The sequence below is a fragment of the Pipra filicauda genome, unplaced genomic scaffold (genome assembly GCF_003945595.2).
Source record: "Pipra filicauda isolate LSUMZ 115617 unplaced genomic scaffold, ASM394559v2 scaffold45_size4122338_pilon, whole genome shotgun sequence".
In the NCBI taxonomy this organism is placed as follows: domain Eukaryota; kingdom Metazoa; phylum Chordata; class Aves; order Passeriformes; family Pipridae; genus Pipra; species Pipra filicauda.
The window spans coordinates 1,925,187-1,950,610 of NW_024104598.1; the positions used below are offsets into that span (position 1 = coordinate 1,925,187).

The following is a 25,424-nucleotide window of genomic DNA, read 5'->3' on the forward strand; positions in this document are numbered from 1 at the left end:
GAATGCTTCCAGGGATGGTGACTTCATCACCTCCCTGGGCAGCCCCTCACGATGTTTAACAACCCCTTCAGTGAAAAAATTCTTCCTGATGTCCAGTCTGAGCCTCCCCTGGCACAGCTTGAGACTGTGTTATCTCATCCTGTCACTGGTTCCCCAGGAGAAAAGGCCAATCCACACCTGGCTACAACCTCCTTTCAGGGAATTGTAGAGAGCAATCAGATCTCCCCTGAGTCTCTTCTTTGCCAGGATCAGCAATCCCAGCTCCCTCAGTCACTCCTCACAGGACTTACTCTCTTGACCCTACTTTGCTATAAGAAGCAGCAAATAGGAAAGGAAGAGTTTTTGGGCTAAGATTCAGGGAAGTTATAATCCTATCAAACTTTGACAATCATTTTAGAGGGATGATATAGAGGGATATAGGGTCTGAGAGGAGAATTTCATAGTATGAAATGAACAATGGTCAGCTGATAAACTGTTTCTTAAAGCAAGTAGTAGGGGATACTGAACTTGCAGGCTAGTGTAATGTCAATTCAGTATTCAGTGCCTCATCTCTTCTTTTTGGTTTGCCAGTCACTAGGTGGCAACAGAAAAGTTAAATTTTTTCCCAATTTTCTGGACAGATGAGACCATTATTTTTGAAAAACTCCATGTGAGGCCAGGTGTTTTTAGGAGTAATGTTTACATCAGTATTTTTATTTTAGATTTTACCTCCACTCTGGAACAAAAAACCAACCAAACAAACCAAACCCCAAAAGCTAAACCACACTGCACTCACCAAAATTATTTGTAAGGAATTAGAGTTAAAGAAGCCGTGCCTGAGTGGAGCTGCAGTGGAAGCTCCAAAGAGATGGACAGAGGTGGGATGGAGAGACAGGACCGGTGGTGGAGGAAACACTTGGTTCAGCTGGTTCATGCATCTCCCTGGAGATGGTGTAAAATTTAGCACAGGAGATCAAAAACCCTTTTCTGGCTGGCTGTCTTTGAGTCCCAGGCTGGAGCTCTCTGTTCCCAGCTGTCTCAGCAGCTGTTCCAGGGGATGTGGAAATAGCTGTCACAAGACAAGCTTATTGTAGGGCTGTGAGTGTGTTTGTAAGAGCCTGCTTAGGCCATTTAAAATTATTTCACAGGGGTGAGGCCTTGCGGCTCTTCATGACAGAGGGAAACAAAATTCAGTGAAGTAATAGATGACTTTGTAGTAGGAAGAGTGCAAAGATTAGGGATAATTGTGGACTGAGGTAGTGCACTGAATTACCATAATTAAGAAGCAGACTCAAGAAGTGGGGAAAGGAACCAGCTCTTGTCCTTGCCTATTGTTTTTTTATGTTCTAAAGTTGTATTTTTTTTTTTGCAGTGAAAGAGAAAAAAGCCAAAATGATGATGAAACATAATCTCCCTTCAAGTTTTCAAAACCTTGAATGAAAATGTTAATGGAAATAGGAAGAGTTTTTTCCTTTTTTTTCTCCTAAAATATTAATCTGAAAAACATAGTATGTTTTTTCATTTAGAATCCTCTTTTCAGGAAAAGCTAATCTATCTGATGAACAAATAAAACAATTACCATGGAGGGAGAGACAGAACAATCTCTTTTTGTCCTACTGTCTGATTAAGAATATAGCGCAGTTGAAAAATGTTAGTAATTTAAAATGAAAGTTCAAGGTCATTGGACTTTTTAAATTTTAACACATATAAAATATTTGGAGTTTTCCTGTCTTTAATAGAATTTTAACACATATAAAATATTTGGAGTTTTCCTGTCTTTAATAGACTTTTAGAAAGAGTTCATACCCACCTAAGTCTCCAAAGATGGAAAGGATGTGAGCCAGCCTCTCTGTGACTGTTGACCCGTGGTTGATCCATGTTATTTCGGAGAGTTATGAGGGGTGCACATGGAAAGATGTGCAGTTTAATATTCTCTTATTTAACTTTTCCTGAAAGTGGGATTAATGGGAACTCATTATTCTGAGACTTAATTAAACTTTCACATGCAGGAATCTGCTGTAAAGAGAGCCCTTGTCTCTAATAATCAAGAAGAAATATTTAATCAAGAGGTGAAAGAAGTGCTTGTAAATATATAGTAGTTCTACCTGCCCCTTCTTATTTCAAAAAGTCATTTTTTCTGCAGCACATTTTAAAGGCAGCAACACTGAGTCACGTACAGTGTTGGGTTTGTCTTTTTTTGTACTGTGTTGCTAAGACTTGTATTTGCCTTTTGTTCAGAAGGAACCCCAAACACTCGACGTGTTGCCTGAGGAGATGATATGACATGCTGCTAAAACTGTGTTTTCCTCAGTACGTGAGCAAATAGCAGTTGTCTCTTGAACAGAAGCAGCTGTGGAGCTGGAGGAACTGGGGTGCAATGATTAGATCAGAAATAGCCAGGACAGAGTGAGTGGGGAGCCCATTCTCTTGCCATGAGGCATCAGTACAACTTGGCTCTCATTTGTATCTGGCAGGAAATACCTTTCCGAGTGTTGGAAGTGGGAATTCCTTTAGCTGGGATGAATAGAGAAGAAGTGCCATCTACTGTAATGTTGACACTGCATTCCTGCAGCCTTTGCTCCCGATCAACTCTGAGCACACTTGTAAAAATGCTTTTCCTTTACAGTTGACAGAAATTAAAGCCCAATATATCAAACAAAAAAGAACGGGAAACTCCTGGTTAACGCTTTAAAAAACCCCAGCTCCTTATTTTTTGTGCTCTGCGTTATTTCAGGTTTTCTTGTGGATTTTTTTAGATTCACAGTAGTTTTTACCTTGTGTCTGGTATCACGTCTGGCCATCTTTTTTGTTCTCTGCTTCTCATTTGACTGTGTGCTGATGAGTTAAAAAAGAAGGATTTTTGCTTTTCCATTCATTCTTGAGGCAGCACTGAGGCTGGGTGGGTGTTTGCCATGTTGACCTAGGGCTGGATTGGTAGTTGGTAGGAATTTGATCACAGAGTAGAACAGAAACATAGCTGCAGTATGCAACTGTTGCTTGTTTTTTAAATTTGTTTGGTCCAGTATATTGGTATACTCATTGCATATGTATTCTGCTTGGAAAGTAGGAGCAAATGAGTGATTTGAATCTTACGGTGAAAATAGAGATTAATCAGGTGAGGCTAAATTCTGTGATGCTTAGATCTTTCTCTAAATAAGAGAGACTGAACCTGATAACCTTTATTTTTCTTGTTTCTAGGTCCTGGAATTGCTTTTGTGGTTTACCCAGAAGCCTTAACGAGGCTTCCTCTCTCTCCCTTCTGGGCCATAATATTCTTTTTGATGCTTCTAACTCTTGGATTAGACACCATGGTAAACTGCTTTTGTGTCCCACTCTTTTCCTATTTGTTTGTCTGGGGGACCATGAGGTTAATTGCTATTTTCCATGTGGGCAGTGAACCAGTTTCCAAAGAGAGGAATGAAGTAAGGCCATCAATGCTGAAATCATTTGGGCAGAGCTTTGGTGTTGACATCTGAGCATTTAACACTTAGGATTCAAAATGCTCCCTAGGATTCAAAATGCTCTCTTATTTTCTTTTACGTCTAGCTGGACCACTTTGTGTACACTGTGTGCACTGAAATGAATCCTTTCATTTTGTCTTCCAGTTTGCCACTATCGAGACTATTGTGACCTCTGTTTCAGATGAGTTCCCCAAGTACTTACGTACGCACAAGGCACTGTTCACTCTTGGGTGCTGCGTGTCCTTTTTCATCATGGGATTTCCTATGATCACTCAGGTAATAACACTGCCTTTGAGCATCACCGTCTGTCCCCAATCCCCCTCTGGTGGCCGTTTTCCTCCTTCACAAGTTGCAAAAGATTTAGCTGAGTTCTGCCACATATGACACAGGGTGAGTCTGAAAGCCTTTTTTTTAATGGATGCTCTGACTGAGATACACTTATAAGACTCTGCTGTTCAAATCTTTCTGGGAATCAGATTTTTAAAATTTTCCCTGGTCAAACATCTTCAAAGTAGTAATGTAAACTAGGTATTCAATCTACACTGACAGAAGACAGGTTTAGTTTAGGTATTAGGAAGAAATTATTTCCTGTGAGGGTGGTGAGGCCCCGGCACAGATTGCCCAGAGAAACTGTGGCTGCCCCATCCCTGGAAGTGTCCAAGATCAGGTTGGACAGGGCTTTGAGCAACCTGGTCCAGTGGAAGATGTCCCTGCCCATGGCAGGGAGGTTGGAACAAGATCATCTTTAAAGTCCCTTCCAACTCAACCCATTCTATGAATTAAGGAAAAAACTGTAACTTTGAATGTCATATAAACATGCAACCTGTTTGGGGTGCCTTTCCTCCACGATTAGACATATACTGACAGTCTTGGCAAACCGAGCAGTTGACAATGGAATTCCCTTCTACCATTGATAATCTTCAGTGTCCTCTCTCCACTAATACCTCCAACATTATAAACTCAGCAATTTCAAGACAAGATGCACAAAATTTTACTATTTTTCCCTCCTCTTTCTTCCCTTTCTCTCTCCCCTTACCTCATCCCCTACCAGCCCAGCTTCACTGTTCTAAAGCCTGGGATGGATTCAGTCCTTCCTTCACTTGAATTATGCTGCTTAACCTCTGCCCTGGAGATAGGACAACATATCCTTTCCAAATAGATGAACAGGACTTGTTATTAGGGTAGTTCTGGTTTCAAAGGTGATTTTGCTTTTCATGTAGTATTATGGGTTAGAGACACTACAAATGGAAGGTCTGATGGTGTTTCAGTCTTAAAGGACTGAAGCCGAAGTCTTCCCAAGTTGTGTTGGCTACCAGAATCAGGGGTACCATCTGCTTTTTTCTTGTTGGATTTGATATTCATTCAGCCAGAAGGAAGGAACTGTAGTGCAGCACGAGCCTGAGTCTGGTCGATGTTTGGATGCTGACTTGACTCCTGTTCCTCTCCGCTCTGCCTACCTCAATGCCACAAGTGATGGCTCTTTTATCTCTTTTTCCTTAGGGTGGAATGTATATGTTACAGCTTGTGGACACCTATGCAGCTTCTTACTCTCTTGTCATTATTGCCATCTTCGAGCTCGTTGGAGTTTCCTATATCTACGGTAAGAAAAAATACTGTTACTGGACAGCCTATGTCAAAGTAACATTTTAGCATAGGATAAAGTGAAGTTCTTAGGGAAAGGAGTATTTTTTTTTTAATAGAAAGCCTCAAAGTTCTCTTATTTTGGACAAAGAATGATAGGACCTCATTACTATAGGATACCTTCAAATAAATGTATTCAGAAGACTCAAAAGTCTCAAGTCCTTTTCCATCAATAGCTTAAAGCCGATACTTAGAGATGAGTCTAAGAAGAGACTAAGCAGTTAGTGACACTATCTGTTCATAACACAGACTCAAGACTATGCAGCTTCTCAGAGTGACTAATTATCCCTGGTGGTAACAGCAGTTATATTGATCCATGCTGATGTACATGAATTGTGAGGAAGATCCTCAGCTGGTATAAAGCAGTGCAATTACCATGATGCTGCTGTAGCTACAACAGTTGATACCAGCTGGTGATGTGCTTCCAAGCTTTCAGGATGTGTTTTCAGGAGACTGAGTCTTGGAAATGTGAAGATCTCCCTACATACCAGGTGATTAACTTGTGTCTGGAGTGTAGTGTTGCCAGTTCAAAAGCAAAAGGGGATATGAATCTCAGTGTGAAAAGTGACAAAGATAAGGCTGTTTCTGCTGTTGCTGTGTGCAAGAATGAATTATGTAGTTTATATCAGCTGGGCATAAAAATCTCAGATGTTGTGTTGAAGGTGCATATATAGCAGCATGACCTTAGGTTCTGGTCCCGTGCACTGAATACTTACATCTATCTGTGTTGCGGAGTCTACTCTGTAACTTAAGTGCTTTAAAAAAATAGTACAAAATTCAGCAAATGCAGAATTTGTTGCTCTTGCTTGAGACATAAACATTCTAGACAGGACAGGGAATCAGCCCTTTCTTGTTTTCTCTAATTTCATGGAAATACAGCAGTGTATTTTATCTCCACTGACACCTAATCCAGTGAGTAGGCCTGAGTGGCTGGAAGCTAAGTCAGACATGACTATTGTTACAGAATATGATGGAAAAAATCAAAATACAGAGAGAAGAGTTGATTTTGACCAGTCGTCTTCTGGTTAATCAAAATTCTTGTGGTTTTTTTTTATACCCCTGGAATGTAAGTAATTTGATTAGAGTTGGCTTAGAAGTGAAATGAAACCCAGCTTCTCTAAAATCAATACAATTCTGTAAGAGATAAGTGAGGATGCTCAAGAAGAATATAAGGGTTTGTTGGGTTTTCTTTTTGCCTTTCTTCTCCTCCTCAGTTTGTTGAGAGCATGCCTGAACGATACTGTAATGCTGTAATGCTTGAATGCTTTTAATATTTTAAAAACTACTTAATTCTGTAAAGTTTCTTTGTTGTGTATGTTTTTAAACAAGGATGAAGCTAGTAGGAAGCAGGTACTGGTTCTGTTCCTCCTCTGAACACTGTGTGGCAGAAGCACTGCAAACCTGCCTTTGTGGAATGACATTTTATTAGGCTTGGAAGCAAACAATTGCTCTGGCTTGTGTCTGCTTTGCACAGCAAATTCGGTGTCCCTTAAAACACTAACTTTGATAAAAAATATAAACCAATATTCAAACAGTTATAGCATTGCAAAGGAAGGGCTTGAATAGAGGAAAAAGTTTTTTTTTGGTTAGATGTTACTTCATTGTAATCAGATGTGGAAAAGAACTGACAAATTACAAATTATTCTTTCCATACTTTCTGTGCCAACTGGTTGTTCATCAACAGATCTGTGTAAAGCCTTTGCCATAAACTATTTCAAAGATTATTCCCTGTAATTAACCTTTTGCTGGACTAAGGAGGTTCCAATCTTTTAAATGACAAAGGAAAGATTTACTTTACAATCATTATCTGCTTGACTAATGTACCAGAGCTACTTCTACTGTGTTAAAGCTCCTTTTGTAAGGACTGTTCATAGGAGTACATCCTGTACATTTGTGATTTGTGTGTTGTAAATACAAGCAAAGCTGCTGCTCTGGTTATATTCCTTCAAGCAGTGCTTAAAATTGACATAATATATTTTCAAGCTCTGACAACTGCTGTTTTACACTCCACTGACACCTTTCTCTGTGTACTTGTACTCTTCATGGCAAGCAGGTTGGCACAATAGTGGTAGGCGCTTTCATGATGAAATAAATTTGTCTTTAGTTCTTGTTACATATTCTGCTTGCCGAGCTTGTTGAGATTTTTAAATTAAAAAGGGACACACTTGGTTATTTCCTTGTAATCACTTATTTTTTCAATAGAGTCAGTGCTCCACAAACTAACCAAATGCAGCTTTTTATTTCCCATGCTGTTAGAAATGTTTATTCTCCAGTTATTTAGATTATGATGCATGGTTGGTAAAGAACAGCTAAGAGCTGGGGGTATTAATTTAATCATCAGCATAATTCCCACTGTTGCATTTTGTAACATGAGGCTAAAGACAAAAATCCTTGTGTTTGAGCGAAACATTGTCAAAAGCTGAAAATGTATGACTGTAACTTTGTGCTCCTTCTAGATCTCTTTTTTGACTGTCTGTTTTTTTGAGAAGGTTTGTTGTAAGAGTGAGTGGTAACTGCTGCAGTGTGTTTGTAAGAGACATTAGCAATTTTGAACATTTTACCTGTAGCAGAATAACAAAGTAGTTGTCTGACTGGGTTTGCAGGCTTCTTTTTAAATGGCTTTTATATCTGCAGCACTTGTGAATACATCATTCTACTTTAGGGAGGGGGAAATCAGATATGGAATATCATGTACTGTTTATTTCCCAAAGTTATTCAGCAGGCCTGACTGATCTGAGAGGGAGACCAGATTTACTAGGATTTAAAAAAAAGTAATAAATCGGTGTTCTGTTAACCAAAGCATTCCTCTCATTTTTCTGTGGAACTTTCACTGGAAAGAGATAAGTACTGTGTAATCCCTGTATCTGCTTCCATGCATTTGACTTCTGAACTGCTAATATTTAAAAGTGCCTTAAACTGTGAATATCTGCTGAAGATTCCAAGAAGGAACTGATTTTTTTAATTGGAGTTTGAAGCAAATCTGTGCAGATTTACATGAAGCTCGCACGAATTTTGGAGGCAGAAGCCCCTGGTAACTCTCAGTTAGGTATCCCTTCTTTGCAGCAGCAAGTGTGGCTGGAGTAGAGACTTTAAATGAGATTTAAACTTGGTGGAAAGACCCATCAGCCTGTATCTTGTGCTGCTGCAATTAGTTTAAAATGAACTTTGTCCCCAGCACAGCACATGACTGGCTGCTGTGTGAGAATCTCCCTCACAGCTCGCTGCAGGTAAATAAAACACAGGGGCAAATTGTTCAGTTGCAGCAAAAATATCCTTTCAGGTCTGTCACATAATGACCTTGGAGGTTATATTTGGCCCAGACATACAAACTTCTATTACAAAATAGAGAAGGACACCATGATTCAGACTGGTGCTGAAGTAGTGATTCCATGGGTAATAAAAATTACATGTATTTTACAGAGAAGAGGCTTTCTGAAAAAGCAAATTTGCTGTAGTCAGTAGAGAAGAGAAAGAGAGGGAGAGAAACTACAGTCACTGAAAAAATGTGACATCTGGGTCACCTTGGCTTAGTTTTTTAAGCTTACATCTGCTGCAGGTTGTAATTTTTTCCTTTTCCCTAAATTCAGTTCTTGCAATACCATCTCACTGTTTAATTTCTGGCTTTTTCTTCTCTGTTTGTTATCATAACCTGGTTCTTGAGCTTTTCTCTCACATGCTATCTACCTGAGTTGGGTCTTCAGGGCTGTCCAAACACCACCCAGCCCTGTTGCTTTTTTCAAGCTGCATCAGAAGACACTGAATAATGAACCATTGCTATTTTTTTACCTTGATTCTTGGAACAGTCAGGTGGTTAGATTTATTTCTCCTTGATATCAACAGAAAGGCTTCCAAATTAGATGCATCAAGCCTGAGGATTATCCCTTCTTATACCCTGCAGTGTCTAATAAGAACATGAAGTAGTATATTACTTTTGTTCAAGCAATTCTTATCCTACTCAGTGCCTTTTCTCCAGTATTTAAGCTGTCCCCACATCATGAAAGTTAGATAAAATGCTTTATAAAATTTAGATAAAATTGGCCCAAATTTTAAACATTTATGTGGCAGATGAGCTCAGGCTTGGACCCCAGGCCTCTCTCTTCTTATTGTAATTAGAAAAGCTAGAATCAATTTCAAATTTGTTTTTATTATTTTTTCATAAATTACTAATATCTAAATTACTAATAACTAAGAGGGAATAATATCAGCTCCTGGCCAGCACACTTTTTCCACCCACATAGCATTGCTGGGAAAGGAGCTGCAGAGACGGCTGAAATACCATTTTCCAATCTTGCATATTTGATTAACTCAAGTAGCTTTAGAGATTCAATCAATACAATAATCTGAAGAAATAGCACGTCTGTTAATCTGTTTGTTCAAACAACATTGAATATAATTTAAAATATTTACAGGTGAGCTCTAATAATTCTAAGTATCATTCAGGTATCAGTTGAAAAATAACAGGACATCATCAGTTTCAATGCTAAGGGACACAGTTGTAATCCAGTCATGTAGCAGGTATAGATAAGCTCAAATATTGTCTGTGCTAAAGCAGGTGTACAGATATTAATAAGACTAGTCTTCATAGTGAAATAAAACAAATCTACAAATAATTATACAAATAATTGTAGCTACCCTGTACATACTATTAGCGCTTTAACCAAACACCTGACCTCTATGTAAAAGCTCAATTTTGCTTTAATCCTCAAGAAGTAAATATTTTATTGGAATGGTTCCCACCACATTAGTCCCATTTTTTACTGTGTAGTTGGATCCTCCACAGAAGTTTTCAACCAACAAATCAGAGTGTTTTCGTAATTAGGCACAAGGGAGGGCACCAGAGCTCTGTTGCAAGTTGCAGTTGGTTTCTTTCACACCTAATTGCTTTTACATTTGCTGTTTACAGGATTGCAAAGATTTTGTGAAGATATAGAAATGATGATTGGATTCCAGCCAAGTAAATTCTGGAGAGTCTGTTGGGCATTTGTGACCCCGACTATTTTAACAGTAAGCAAAAAAAGAAAAAATAATTTAATGTCTTCTCCAAAGAGTTTTGTTGTTGTTTGTTCATCATTCATGATGTTTCTAGGTGGTGGTAATTAGAACTTGAATGCAGCTAATTAAACACAAGTGCTTGTGTTCTTACATTTGTATGTAATAGGAACAGAGTGTAAGTGATGGTATTTTTGGTGGAGAGGGGTGACGAGTTTCCACATGCTGCTATGGTGGCCTTTCCTGTCCCTGCAAAATGGTCCTGTGGCACATTATTGCATAGTGTATGTATATGTGTGTGTACGTATAGGGAAAGGAAAGGTCATGATCCTCCTGTCTGCTGTCAGGTTGGGTGAGGGAAAAGCCATTTTATTGAGTCATGAACTAATCCAGGAGAGATGATTTGGAAAGGCAGAGATGGAAATTTGAGTGACAGAGTTTTAGCTGCAAAGGTGGAGGTACTGTTGCAAAGGTGGAAATAGGTGCGTTCTGAATAAGAAATATAAAACTTTTAGTTTCTCTAGGGGAAAAAAGAAAACAAATGAAAAAAGGAAAAAAGGGGCGGAAAAAGAGAGAAATGGGGGAGAAAGAGGGAAAAGGGGAGAAAAGAGGTGAAAAAAGGGGGAGAGAAGGTGGGAAAAGAGGAGAAAGAGGGAACAAGAGGAGGAAAAGAAAGAAAGATGGGGAAAGAGGAAGAAAAGAGTGGGGGGAATGATGAAAAAATGAAAAGAGGGGGATGAGGAGCAAAGAGGAAGAAAAAAAGGGGGAGAAAAGGGGAAGAGGGGAAAAGTGGAAGAAAAAGGGGGAAATGACAAAAAGGGGATAAAAGGGAAAAAAGGAAGAAAAAAGGGGGGAATGAAGAAAAAGGGAACAAAGGGGAAAAGAGGAAATAAAAAGGTGGGAAATGTAAAGGGAACAAAGGAGAAAGAGGAAATAAAAAGGGGGGAAATGAAAAGGGAACAAAGGGAAAAGAGGAAATAAGAAGGGGGAAATGAAAAGGGAACAAAGGGGAAAGAGGAAATAAAAAGGAGGGAAATGAAAAGGGAACAAAGGGGAAAGAGGAAATAAAAAGGGGGGAAATGAAAAGGGGAAAGGAGGAAATAAAAAGAGGAGAAATGAGGAAAATCAGGGAAAGGAGGAAATAAAAAAAGGGGAAATCAGGAAAAAGGGGGAAGAGGAAATAAAAAGAGGGGAATGAGGAAAAAGCGAGAAAGAGGAAATAAAAAGAGGGGAATGAGGAAAAAGGGGGAAAGAGGAAATAAAAAGAGGGGAATGAGGAAAAAGGGGGAAAGAGGAAATAAAAAGAGGGGAGTGAGGAAAAAGGGGGAAAGAGGAAATAAAAAGAGGGGAATGAGGAAAAAGGAGGAAAGAGGAAATAAAAAGAGGGGAATGAGGAAAAAGGAGGAAAGAGGAAATAAAAAGAGGGGAATGAGGAAAAAGGGGGAAGAGGAAATAAAAAGAGGGGAATGAGGAAAAAGGGGGAAGAGGAAATAAAAAGAGGGGAATGAGGGAAAAGGGGGAAAGAGGGGGAAAATGAAAAAAGGTGGGGAAAAAAGAGGAGGAAAAAATAGAAGAAAAGCCAAAGGAAAAAGGGTCTGCTGGAAAAAGGGTTGTTTCCAAACCCTTCCGAGCCGAGGCAATGAAGGAATGCGGCCCCCGGTAGCCGGAGAAGCCCCTCCCGGCCCGGGCCGAGCGCGGCGCTTCCCCGCGGTGCCCGCAGGTGGCGCTGTGGGACAGCGGCGGCCGGGGCAGGGAAAGCGGCTCCCGAAATAGGTGGGAGCGGGTTTGGTTTGTCGCTGTTCTTCCTTTGCCTTGGTTTTTATTCCCACCTCCTTTCAAACACCTTCCTTCGAATTTACTTAATACTCACTTCGCATTTAGGTCTCCGTTCAGTCAAAAAGGACGTCACATTCTCAATTTTGCCATTGCTCTGTGTGTTTTCTCCAAGTCTAATAACTAAATCTACAGTTACTGCCTAGATTTATAGTCCAAATCTAATAACTATGTCTAAGATTTCCATCAGAGTGTTTCCTTTATGTTTTAGCCCAAGTGCAGGTGCAATCTGTGATTGCACATAATTTTTTTTTTTTTTGGGCACAAGAATGAAATAATTACTTTAGCCATTTTAAAAGCTTTCAGCTTGATAAATCAGCACAAAACAACAAAGCCTTTCTTTACCAGCATTTGCTGTTTGAGAGCACATGCTTCCACCTGGAAGTCCTCAAGCCTGGACCACGTATGCAGCAAGATATCAGTATTTGTGTAGAGTTTTAAAAAGTCATCATTTCACAGCAGCACTGAATAGTTCCTACAAGTCATATAATCGCAGAATGGTTTGGGTGGGGAGGGCCCTTACAGACCACCTAGTTTCAAACCCCCTGCCATGGGTAGGGACACCTTCCACTAAAAATTATGTTGTTTCTTAAGGAAAACAAATCTGAACCGACTGTGTTTGTTTTCCAAACTTGCATGTTCTGTTGTTGTTCTATCCAAATGCAATATATAGTGAACTTGTAGTGAGAAATAAATTGACACTGATCAGTCATAATTCAATTTTTATGCAATGGAAACAGACAAAGCAAACCCGAGCAATAAATTCTTTTCTATTATTGCTTCTGTAAAGCTAATATTTGATACATATGAACAGCCTAATATTAGACTTTCATTAGACTCCACATCTCTGGAAATAAAAACTGATCATTTTTATATGTGCCTTCACCTAGTTATACTTCTATAAATCTTCTGTGTGCAATTATTGCAAGCACAGGCATTTCCCAAAAGTTACTGAATTATGCACAAATGTAAGCAGATGTATTGCTGTTCATACAGTAAGTGAAATGGAGTAACTTAGCATAATCACATTAGGTAAAACTGCCAATAGACCATGTAATAAAGCACATTACTCCAGGGAGAAGATTCTAATTTCAATTCTTCTGGCACAAATGCAGTGATTTTTGTGGGATTTTGCAGGATTTCCTTGGAACTCATTAGATTCAGGCTCTGAGCTGTTTATTATAGCTTGTGGCAGTGCCCTGCCTTAGGTGTATGCGCTTTTATCTGTATTCCATATATTCCAACTCTGTGTGTGGATACCTACCGTTTGTTGCATAGCAGGCTTGTTTTGCTTATTCAAACATATTTGTTTTCCATTCTTGTTTCCAGTTCATCCTCTGCTTCAGCTTTTACCAGTGGGAGCCGATGACTTATGGAGCTTACCACTACCCCGGCTGGTCCATGGTGCTCGGGTGGCTGATGCTGGCCTGCTCAGTCATCTGGATCCCAGTTATGTTTGTGATAAAAATGCATCTAGCCCCAGGCAAATTCATTGAGGTAATTCTTCTGCCTTTTTGCTCTTTACAAATGCAGTCGCAGGAGACTGTCTCTTTTATTTTACATTGATTTTTGTGATATTGAATGTCTAATAGTGCTAAGATTACTTTCTGGTAAACTGGTTATTGTGTTGCAAAGAGATGCTCGGTTGATTTAAATTGTAGACCTATTCCTCACTCCTCAACAAAATGCTCCTAAACTTTGGAGTGATTTTTTTTTTTTTTTTGAAATCTAGAAGGGGTTACAAATTTCATGAATCCTGGTATGGCTTTACTGGGAGAAAGCTTTTCTAGCTTTGTTGGCCTTTTTGCAAAAGCAGTGTATAGATGTAAGAAGCACCAACTGCTGGTGTGTATTGTGCTGCAGGCACCCTGGCAATTAGCACTAGGAGATGTCAATCAGGAGCTGCCTGTTTGCAAAGTGTGGGATGGTTGGGTTCTGGAGTCATCCAGGATGTGCTTCAGGAGGTTGCGCCACTCGCAGGAATAAAATATATGAAGAGACCTCCCGCTCTACATCTCAAACTACTCATTATAAAACCTAGCTGGCAATCTTTGCTTTACCCTTCTTCATCTCTTTATTTTTCTTGAATAAGCTGATCCCTCCTGGCACCTGGGCTTAGAATAATTCCAGCTGGCACTTTATTTTTACCCTGCTTAACCTGTTTATTTTGCAAATCAGATTCCTGACACTTCCCCCCACTGCTCCAGAAATGTGGTGATCACCTTCTGCTCTCCATCTCTGTGCCTTGTCTCTGCCTGCCACCCCCATCATACCCTGTCCCTTTCCTGTAGGCTCCTTGGTTCCTTGCAGGGTGTGGTACAGCAATGCCTTTCTCATATGGGCGTTTCATCCCTTTATTGCCCTCACTGTGTCTTCTGAGGAAGCTCAATGCTCTTATCTGAGGTCTTTGAGGCTTTCTCAGCTCTGTCTTCTTGTCACTGCATGCTGCTTGTGCTGTTCTCTCCCTGGGAGAAGGAACAGACGCTCTCTCCCCTTTCCGTAGCCGCTTTTGCAGTTCAGCTTTCCTGCAAAACCCATCGGGGCTGTTTTATGCTTCAAAAATGAAAAGGAGAGAAAGTGTACTAAAAGAGCATCATCTTTTTGGTCTCTCAATATGCCACACTACACATGCCTAAGGGAAAAGACCAAGACTCTGCTTCCCATAGAGCAAAAGAATTTCATGGGAGAGGAATTTTCATAGTGGTGGGACACCCCAGGGAAGGCATCCAGGCACATGGTTTGTAGCAGGTCACTTCTCTAAAGGGCCATTCAGCCCTTGTGTAGAGCACATTGGAGTGCACAGGTCAGGAGACAACTACTCCTTTTGGGAATGAGTTAATGTGGAATTAGATTTACTTGTTCATTGTCTCATGAGCTCCTCTCACTGAGAAAATTGTTCTCCTTCAAAACTTCTAATGTGTCACACTGGCGTACATATTGCCACAAAACTAGGGTGCTTTTCTTACTGTCCCTCCATCCAAGAGTTAGATCTGTTTTGAAGGGGCTTTTGCTGAAGCTGTTTCAGCTGTAGCCTGATATTTCCTCAATACTGGATCTGTTGCATAAAATTATTATGGTTGATTTGGGAGGTAAGAGTTGCAAACTGGTAATTAAGCAGAGATTAAAATAACTGATAGAGAGGTCTGATCCACTTTATTAGGTAATAAACATATAATTGTTCCCTCTTAAGTCATCAGAAATATGTTTTCTTTCCCTTTTATCTCTGAATGCACCGATCAAATTATATATTCAATAAGGAAATCAGCAGAAAGATTAGAAAATTTTTGTTGTTTGCCAGGTTAGCATTCTCCTCTTTCTTTTTCCTGCAGATAGAAATGAAACATCTCAAAATTAAAATCTTTGTTCATTCATAGTGTTGTACTACTTTTTGGTCATCTGTATACTTTTGGGAAATATGCTAAACAGAAATCCAATTATTTTAATGCAGTTACCCAGTGCTTAGACCATTGGGCTAAGTAATTGTGCACATGTCCTTCAGTAAGAGAGCTTTGCAATCTGCAGCAGTGGTTCTGAGCTCCCCTCATATGGTGTGGGGGAGAATACATAATTAAAATCTGGGCACCTTATCTTCTATTAATCTTGAAAACTTTGTGCAAAACAAACGCTGAGCATTGCAGGGCCATCATCAATAATCTTAAATGAGCTTATCCTTGTTTCTTCTGCGTTGTAATTCTGCTCTATAACATCAAATGAGACTCTCTTTTCTCTCCCCCATGTGGCAGCGACTCAAGCTGGTGTGCTCCCCACAGCCTGACTGGGGTCCGTTCTTGGCCAAGCACCGTGGTGAACGCTACATGAACATGATTGATCCACTGGGAACCTCCTCCCTGGGACTTAAACTGCCAGTGAAGGATATGGAACTGGGGACACAATGCTAATAATTATTAGTAATGGGTGGCAATAACATTGTCAGCCTTTTCTGATATGTTTTTCTTTTTTTCTATTTTGTTCCCCCACTGTTTCTTCTTTTCTTTTCCACAGTGCCTGGAAGTGGTTGTCTAGGAAAGTAGGATTTACTGTTGCATGCCATAGGGAAGACCCAGCTAGACCACTTCCAGGTGTAGGTGATGCTTGTGAGATGTTCTGTACCCAGTGAAACAGCAAAACCACAGCGTGTGACAGGTGACATACCAGTGATGTAGGAATAAACAAAACTGAATTGAAAAATCTTTAAAGGAAACAATGTGCAGGATTTGACCCATTTCCCACAAGCATCCTCGTAACAGGTGGCTATGATGGGACTAGGATTTTGCTACCAGTGTATTCAAAGGAAGGTTCAGCCCTCAGATGGGCTGGAAGTGAGCAAAGAAGGGGATCTCTTGTAGTCCTGGTGTAAATCCAGCATACGGCTCCTGTGAAAAGTGGGGTTGCTTTTTCTACGCTGACAGTAGACCTTGCCCCATCATGTCTGCTCACTTCTTTTATAATTTATACCATCTTTGAGGGATTGTTATGTTATGTAAACAAATGGAGACTGTGTGAACAGCACACCAGGAAGTAATATGTGGAGTCAGAACAGAAACACGATAATCCATTTAATCTTTTCAGGTAGAAAAATAAGAACAAAATTAAAAAAACTAGTCAATTGAGACTGGGACTAAAGTGCATTTGAGTCTAGAAATGGTTTGGAAATAGTGCCAGAATGAGGTGTATGGGCATCACTGTTTGAAGTACTGTCATATGTTTCTTTCAATAATTTGATATCTGTCACTTCAATTAGAAATGCCTGAGTTTTACAGTGTGTCTGAAAACTTGTTCCACAAGAATTGCAACTGTGTTTTTACTCACTTCAATACTCTGAACATAATTTTCCTTGTTTCTCTGCTTTTGTTTACAGTATCTCCTCAAGAAGCCATCATATAATTTGTGCCTAACTTTGTATTCTTACAGTGGTAAGTGTAGTCTAGTTACCACCTGAAAACAGTTATTAGAAGTTAGATGTGCTGTTCAACTTTGTGACTCCCTGTTCATTTGCCTATAAACATCTTTATATAACCTATAACCTTCAGATGATGTATTCTTCTCTTTCAGCCAAGGGGGAAATAGCAGGACCCCACTGGTCTATATATTATATATATATAGCACATAAATTCTTCGAAGCAGTATTCTCTCTGAAATGTGAATAGGGGTTTTCTTTACATTAAAACATTTTCATTAAACAAAAAAACCAAAATCCACAATAATTAACCACTGCAGTCATCCACACGGTTGCAACCTTAGATATACAAAATGCAAGGATTGAGGTGAGAGGACAATCTAGTAGATGGCCATTATAACATTGCATAGCAGTAGGACATTCTAAAGCATTATATTTTAGAAATCAGATATAAGCAGTGATATGAATACTAGATTAAAATAGTTTTGTTACCTATTGGGCAGAGTGAAAAATAGAGCTTTTTAAGAGTACATTTATTTACCTAAATAGAAAATTAGCCCAACTTATTGTAAATGCACTAGAATGAGGGAGAAAAATATATCTTCAATAATTGGCAAAACGGTAATCTTTATTATCTTGTTATATCCTATACATACATATATGATATTTTTTAACAGTGATCAGTGTTCATGTAGTGTGTACTAGTGATGTTTTATGTCCCTATAAATATCTTATCAATCAGTGTAGAGATGATGAGCTTAGAGTAGTTTATCCAGTTTTTTTCCCTCCCCAGACGCTACTGTAGTAGCCTGTAAATGTTCTTTCCTTTCAGGGGACTGTTTCTATCCTGTTCTTTTGTCGGTCTGTCTTCATATTGCAGGGTCTCAGGTAAATCCTCCATTCATGTGTGTCCGTAGATCAGTAGGTGTGTTGTTTCATCCAGTTGAAGAAAACTAAAAACTAAACCTTAAAGTAACACTTTCACAAATTGTTAACTTCTTTTCTCTGTGTGTGTGTATATATATATGTATATTAAATATATTAATCATTTTGCTGAACTTCCTCTTTCACGGGGCAATTAGTGTTGCCAGTTCTAGGCACTGCTGGAGACCTTTAATCCTCATGCAGAACAACTGAAGCGCTGTCAGGGGTTGTCACCCAGGGAAGGGAGGGCAAATTCCGCAACATTTTACGCTGACCCCCCGAATCTCCACTCCGCGGGCTCTTGCTGGTCCCTGTCTCACACAGCAGCAGGAGAGGACCCTCCTTTGAGCTTCTCTGCCTTAAAGCTGTGCCCCCTTGTTTCAGCTTTGCCTGCTGTTTTAATAAATGACTTGTTATTCTTGCTTCTGGCTTTTATTTTCCTGACAGAGGCGGGTTTCAGAAGCCATGCTCTGTCTGATCTCATGAAGGTCCAGAAAGATGAGCTGAAAATTTGGTCCCCACGTCTAGGTGAGGCTGAGAGACCTTCCCTGGGTGCAGAAAGGAAGCTAAGGATTCTGTGTTTTGAAGTCAGTACCTCTAGTAGAAATTAGGCTTTTTTTGTCAGGACAAATCGCTTTAGGCCTCTCATGGCCAATATTCCTTAGCATCTTGTTTTGATTTTTGGAGTCCAAGCCAGTTTATCTTCACTACTGTGATTGAAAAACAACAAGTATTCACAGGTTTGGTCCTCTTTTGAAAGAAGAAAACACACTCAAACAGTTTAAGAGTACTGAATCCTTTCACTTATTAGCTTGTCTCAAGACAAACTGGGATTAACTAATTGCAATAAAATTACCTCAGTGTAAGGATGTCAGTTACTGCCTACATGAATTACAAAAGAGTTATCATTTGAAGGAGTACTGCTGGGGTATGATATCTTTTGGCTTGGATTACCAAACCAGAATGCGTATGAAATTGCAACTGAATTGCTTTCCATGATTTATGTAATTAATCTGCTTGCTTTTTAATTTAGATGTTGTTCCTGTGCCTGGAAAGTCATTAGCGCAGGATTAGGCTTGACTTTGAAACTCAGTAAACAGATGATAGTGACTTTTTTTCCAGCTGATCTTTATCTTCAGCTTTGACCCCATTACTAGGCTTGCAAAAACCTTCGGAGAAGGGGGAGAAATGCGTACAAAAATCACAGAAGATGTGACGTTTTCACTGTCTGTTAAAAGCAGGTGTTTTTTTTTTGTCACATCAGACTTTTTTAAAAAGTATTTTACTGGCCAAATCTGAGAGTTGAGATTAAATTAACCAGCAGTGTCTTCTTTAAATGGAAGTAATCTTGAAGTTTGGGAATGCACTTCATTTACCATATTCTAGGAAAAGTTTGCATGTACTTTGATAATTTTCTAAAAATAAATTTAGTAACTAATAACATACCAGTAAAGATCTTTAAAAAAAAAAAGGAGGGGAAAAAGCCATACTAGTAAAAATGTGATGTACGTACTTGCAGATCTATCTATCTTGTGAGTAAAAAATGTTTAAATTTGGTGAAATTATAATGCATATTTTTTTCTTTGAAATTGAGTTTCTGGATGAGCTGAGATGCATTATTGTATGCATTAAAGATTATACCTAATGCAAATGCTTGCCATCTTCAAATTCTTTGGGGTCTTCCTAGTGTTTTTAATATGCAATTTTTAAAACCTGTGTTTCAGCTAGACAAGGCAGCACTTTGTTTCCAAAAGAAGGGTTTAACAAAATGACCTTTAATTGAGAAAGACTTGGATTGTCTTTATGTAATGTTTCAATTGAGTCAAAGTAGTCTTTTGGTTAGGTTCTGCTCCACTGGCCGCATTAGACGTGCCTCCACACTGAAGATCATTGCTTCTGATACGCTGTGTGACTGTCTCTTACCATCAAATTCCAACACCTGCTTGATTTTAAATACCTTTGGTCTGTTTGTTATGTACAGTTGTATGGATAATATGGTTTCTTGTTGCCTGTGTTAAAGCAATTGCTTATGTATGGCAGTCATTGGTTTTCCTATTGGTTTCTTATTCTGCAGCTCCACTTCTTCTTGCAATCAAGGATGGACTTGTAGGGATTGTGGGTTGTAGGCAGCAGAGCTTTTGACGGCTGGCATCCCAGAAAGCTTCTCTGTTCTGCTATAAAACTGTTGTAAGAGTCACTTGTTTCTTGGTTTGGAGTTGAATGGTATGCACTTAAGGTATTTGTAAAATGGTCAGAGCTTGATATTCCTGAGTGACTCAGGTTGATGACTCGAGGGGGGAGGGGAGGGATATTGGGGTTTCTGCCTTTGTCACCCTCAGGCACTTTATTGCCAAAGAGAGAAGGTTTTCCTGATGGGTTTAACATAATGTGAGAACCAGGCTGGACCTTAATGCTTGCAATGTTTCTGTTTGCCGATAGCATCTAGATACATCTTCAGGTAACCATTTGCCTTATAGCAATCTTCCATTGTTAGGAAAATTATTGATTGACTAAAACATGTTCTTATCTGTCCTTTATATTATGTAGTATTAGCTTGTAAGGTAGATGCTTGGCTGGTATAAATTGTCACAGCTTTGTCTGGAGCTGTGACAATTTACACCAGCTGAGAATTTGCGCCCTGTGTCCTATGGCACTTTATTACGGACCCATCGCTGATGGGTTAAATCTTAATTACTTGCGTAATGTCATATATAAATATATATATATATATATATTTACAGGCATTCTATGGGGTACTGCTGCCTATGGATAAAGATTTGTACCCTAACCAGATCATTATAATTTTTTCATGAGCTGTATGTGGAAAAGATATATTATGTTACAAAGGATGCATCGTATATATCTCATGTAGTGCATATTATAATGCTGTATGTTATTAATTTCAGAAATCATTATTCTTGAGGCCCTACCTCAAATTTTGTATTTATGTGTACAAATGCAATTTATTGTATTATATATTTGCCTAATATATTTGGATGTGATAAATTAAAATTATTCAATAATGTATGGGCTCTAAAGACTCTAAATAAATGTCCAGTGTTTAAAACAGAAAATACATCAACTTTTCTGGTGAATGAAATGCTTCTTTTTCCACCACCTCCTTCCCCACCCAACACACTCCACAAACATCATTCTTACTTAACACATAGCCTTAAGGTATCCGCAGAATTGATCCATTTGATTGTTAGAAACATGGAGCGGCAACTGGAAACAGCCCTCGTGGGAAATGGGGATGTTGCACAGCTGCAGAAACAAGTATCATTTAAATGGCTGGATTCTTAACTATTGAGTGCTCTGTGGCTTGTGGAATGATGGATTGCTTAGCAGAGGACTGACTGGATTTGTTTAAATCTTTCTTATCCTACGAATTCAATCATCCCAAAGGTTGTAAAACTGTTAAAAACAATAGAGGTTCATATCTGCTGTAGATGCAAATGGGAGGCTTAAGGGAGGAGCAAGTGAAGAAGGAACATGTAAGGACACGGTTCCAGTGGAATTCCTGCGGTGTGGTGAGGGCAATGTGCCACAACACTGGTTTGGTAAGCAGGTGCTTCCTTCCCCAGCAGCCTGCTATGGGAATTGTACTGATGCAACCTGTTTCACTGTTGCCAGACACAACCTTTAGAGAAACTACTCCCAAATACAGCATCTGAAGCACGATGTCACAATGTGGCATCAAATATGGTAGCACAAGGCAATGATTTCAGGCAAGGGCTGATCCTGACGACAGGATTGTTTCACCAGTTCTGGTAATCAGTTCTCCTCCAAAAAAGTACTTTGTTCTGCCTTTAAACTTGCATTTCTCTGAGATGTGTATGTGTGGGCAAAGGGAGTGGCAGGACCCAGTGACTCCAGTCATTCTTTTCATATTATACATACAGATGTACTGCATCTTAGAGAAGTCTGAAGTTGCCAGCAAGCATCATGAGAGTCCTGAGAGACAGGTAAGTGTAATTAATCCTCTTTTCAGGAAGAAAAACTGAGGCACATGGAATTTGTCAAATACCCAAAGTCAACCCCTGTAAGTCAATGATACAACACATCGATTTTTAGGAGTAAAAGACAGTTGTTTGCTGTCACCATTAAGCAATATGGCATCAAATTTTTAAACTCGTGGGAACGGGTAAAAATCCATGCCCTTTTAACTTGATTGTATGGATTCACCATGGCCACATTTTAAACCAATGTATGTTGCTTAACACCTGGAAGAAAGGTACGTCTTCTATTGCAGTGCCCACAGATGTGCCTAGTTTGAAATAATTTTACTCTTTTGGTGCTGAAATTCCTATGGTCAGGGTATGGGTTGAAGGGCACATCTTATACCAAACAGATTATTCAGTTGTAAAGTTTATCTTAGACTTTTCAGTCTTCAAACATTTGCTGACCATGTGTTTGGGAATTAAAAAAAAAAAAAAAGCTTAGGTGTTGCTCCATGACTGGGTACAGAAGTAGACAAATGATTTCTTTTTGTAAGGCTTCATTCCGGTGCATTTATTAGTTATTTATGTAATTATAAATTCCAACATGGGTACTTTCAGCCTGTTGAACTGATTATATAGCCTTTTACATTTATTTATCAGTGTGCAAGACAGATATGGCGTATAGTAACCCCCCATTTACACCTACTCTTTTTCATAATATTCAGGTGAGTGCTGCTGTTCATTCCTGCCCTCTACTGGCAGCAAACCTGACTCGTATGGATTTTAAGTATCCCTGTGGAGCCAGGCTTTCCAGGGACGCGAACCTTCTTTGTGAATGGAGACTTTTTACTCCATGAGCTACGAGGTGATGGGGGTTTGTTTTTCTTTTTTTTTTTTCTCCCAGGTGGAAGCACTGTCGTCTCCCAGCGTTTGCAGTTCAGCTGGCAACTGAGCCCACACATATTCAGATACACTTGGAGTAAAATTGCCTTTTAGCTGTGGCACGCAAACGGCCTTACAAATGCTCAGAAAAACACTAGGCCTAATTAAAAATGCTTCATCAAACTCCAAAGTGTCACAAGCTTTGTGGCTGGCAGGGCTAACAGTTTAACACCACACAGTTAGCAACTTCACAATAATTTAGGTCAAAATCAAGAAGCATTCAATGACCAACTGAGAGCGCAAGAACAATATTTCGCAGGAGTGTTATCTGAGCTGAAATCCAGCTCACTTGCCAGGACAAACATTTCACTCTTGCAAAAGTGCCATCAGACAATTTTTTTTATGTAATTGCTATGAATATTCAGGAACACAGTTCTAATTAATATCTGAATGTCTGGCTTTTCAGCTATTTGTACTTCGAATAAGATCATATCAGGAGGTCAGATTTTCTGGTGATAAAGGAAGATGATTTGTTGCCGATAGAGGAGGTGCAAGAGTAGTATTGGCTGCAAGAATGGGATTTTTTTTTCCATCCATTTGCCCTGGTCAGTTGAAAATGCTTGTAAGATTACTAATGCTCTCTGAATGTCTGAGCCTTTGGGCACTGAGCTGGACTACAGGAAGAGCCACATCTGTGGGACCGTCTGTTTCCAGAGCACTTTCTACCAAGCTCCTTGTGTTATTTTCTGTAGTACCTGTGGGCTTTTGAATGCTTCTAGTGAACAGAAGAACAAATGGTTAGGACATTCTTTATCCATGAGATTGTTCAAGATGTGTTTGAAGCTGTGCTTTAAATCTGTTAACATGGTGCAAATTTTTGTATGTACACACAGTAGGTTTTATTTTTAAATAGCATTTAATACAGATTTAGATTAATCAGGTCTATTTGAGAATCTAGCCATGACCAGTTTAAATTATATATCTATTTTAGACTCTGTACCAAATGGAAAATAGAAAACTTGGCTTGAATTACATTCAATTTGGTGTGTAGATAGACACTGGTTTTACTACTAAATAAGCACAAACGGATCTAAGCTAACAGGAATTGGATATACAGACCTGTTTCACAAAAAGAAATCTCTTAAATAAGAGAGTATACGCTATGCAGAACATTGATGTGATCAGGGTGGAATCAGAGGGGTGTGTCTTCACGTGCTGATGTACCATTGCCTCTTTTTCTTGTTGCTATGGTTATGTAGCATATCCATGTATACACACATATACTTGTACACCTTGTGTGTACTTCTCCCCACACCCCATGGCTAAGAGTGGGGCTAACAACAGGGTATCCTCATCAAAGGTAAGAAGCTAAAAAGTTATATTTGAAAAAAAAAAAGTTGTTTTGATACACTGGAGATAAATTACTGAGGTGCTTTTGGAATGACCACCCCGGAGATTTCCTGGAGTGCATCACCTTGCTTGCAGCCAGGAACAGCTGTTTCCTGAGATCCTACTAATTAAGTAATTAGGGAGCCAAGTCAGACTCTGCTCTTGCCAATGTAAAGGTGTGTGAATGCAACTATCCACTTAAGATGGGCATGATTTGTATGGTGTCATCCTAACTTTATCCAAATGCACAGTTTATTATTTTACATTTAAGATGGCTGGAACTGGTGTGGTGCAGAACCAAACCATGGTGAGGGGAAGCAGTAAAGCGGATGATCCTTGGGCTTCACAGCTGAAATGACTTGTTTTGAACTGTGGCAAAGCTAGATCAGCTGGAAATCTCATTCTGTTCCTGTTCAGTAGGGGGGGAATGTCATCGGGGCCAATAATCTCTCCTTCAAATTGAAATCAGGTGTTCTACAGGGAAGAGACATTACAGAGAACTGAGGCATGCGGTGATCAGTTTCTTGCCAAGCATCGAGTCAAATTAAAGGGCTGGAGGGAAGAAATATTTTGAAAACAGGTTTTAAAACAGCCATCAGAGCAGATTCTTATATGGCTCACAAGTACCATTAAATACTTTGCTTCCCCTTTACACTTTAGAGACATGAAAAAGCAGTTAAGTACTTGAGTTGAGCAAGGACACACAAGAAGGCGAGGAAGGGTGCAGGTTTCTGTATTATATCCCAGAACTTCTTTTTGTTTATTCATACAGCGCATGAATTATTACTAAGACTAAATAGTTAATGAGGGTTGATTCTCACGCCGAGAAGGAGGAGGACGCGGGGGGGGGGAGGCGCTCCCGCAGCCGCATCTCGCACCCACCCGGGGTGGTTCATTCGGGGAGATTCACCCCTCGGGGGAGCAGGGAAGGGTGTGCTCAGCTCCCAGCCGAGCCGTGCGGGGCGCGGGGGGCAGAGGGGCGTGCGGGGCTCGCAGCGCGGCCGTGGCCGGGCGGCGGCGCTGAAGAGGCCCGGGGGGGCCGCGCGTCACGGCGGGGGGCGGGCGGGGAGCCCCCGCTGCGGGGGCGTCGGGGCCGCGCCTGGGCAGCGGGCGGAGCCGCCGCCGCCTTCCCTCCTGCTCCTGCCGCCGGAGCCGCTCCGCGCCTCGGAGGCTGCGCTCGGCTGCGCTGGGCTCGGCTCCGCGGCGCTCGGTGCGGCCCCGCAGCCGCCGCCGGCAGGGAGGGAGCGAGCGAGCGAGGCGGACGCCGCCGCCCGCGCCGCGCCCATGGGTCCCCTCCTGCTCCTCTGGGCGTGTGCGGCCGCCGCCGGGGCAGGTGAGGGGCCGCGCCGGGGCTGCGGGGCCGGGGGTCCCTTGCGGCGCTGGAGTCCGTCCCGGGGGTGAGGGCGAGGGCCGGGGCCGCCGTCCGGAGCGCGCTGGCAGCGGGAGGAAACTTTGAGGGGAGGCGGCGGGGACCGGGAGCCGCCCCGG

General features: G+C 40.5%; 2 protein-coding genes across 3 annotated transcripts in view; both read left to right on the forward strand.

The window, feature by feature from the left end:
• The window catches only part of SLC6A5 (solute carrier family 6 member 5), a 30,953-nt gene extending 15,151 nt beyond the window's left edge, over positions 1-15,802 (forward strand). The window contains exons 13-18 of the mRNA XM_039386042.1: positions 3,178-3,290; positions 3,585-3,716; positions 4,941-5,040; positions 9,985-10,085; positions 13,233-13,400; positions 15,647-15,802. Of these exons, the coding sequence (XP_039241976.1) occupies positions 3,178-3,290; positions 3,585-3,716; positions 4,941-5,040; positions 9,985-10,085; positions 13,233-13,400; positions 15,647-15,802 (770 nt within the window). The remainder of the gene's footprint in view (positions 1-3,177; positions 3,291-3,584; positions 3,717-4,940; positions 5,041-9,984; positions 10,086-13,232; positions 13,401-15,646) is intronic.
• Positions 15,803-25,047: 9,245 nt separating this feature from the next.
• NELL1 (neural EGFL like 1) overlaps positions 25,048-25,424 on the forward strand; it is a 277,760-nt gene continuing 277,383 nt past the window's right edge. The window contains exon 1 of one of the 2 annotated variants that reach the window (XM_027732486.2): positions 25,048-25,269. In XM_027732486.2, coding sequence (XP_027588287.2) covers positions 25,221-25,269 — 49 coding nt within the window. In that variant the 5' untranslated portion in view covers positions 25,048-25,220. The remainder of the gene's footprint in view (positions 25,270-25,424) is intronic. The other variant, XM_027732482.2, reaches the window with a different exon arrangement.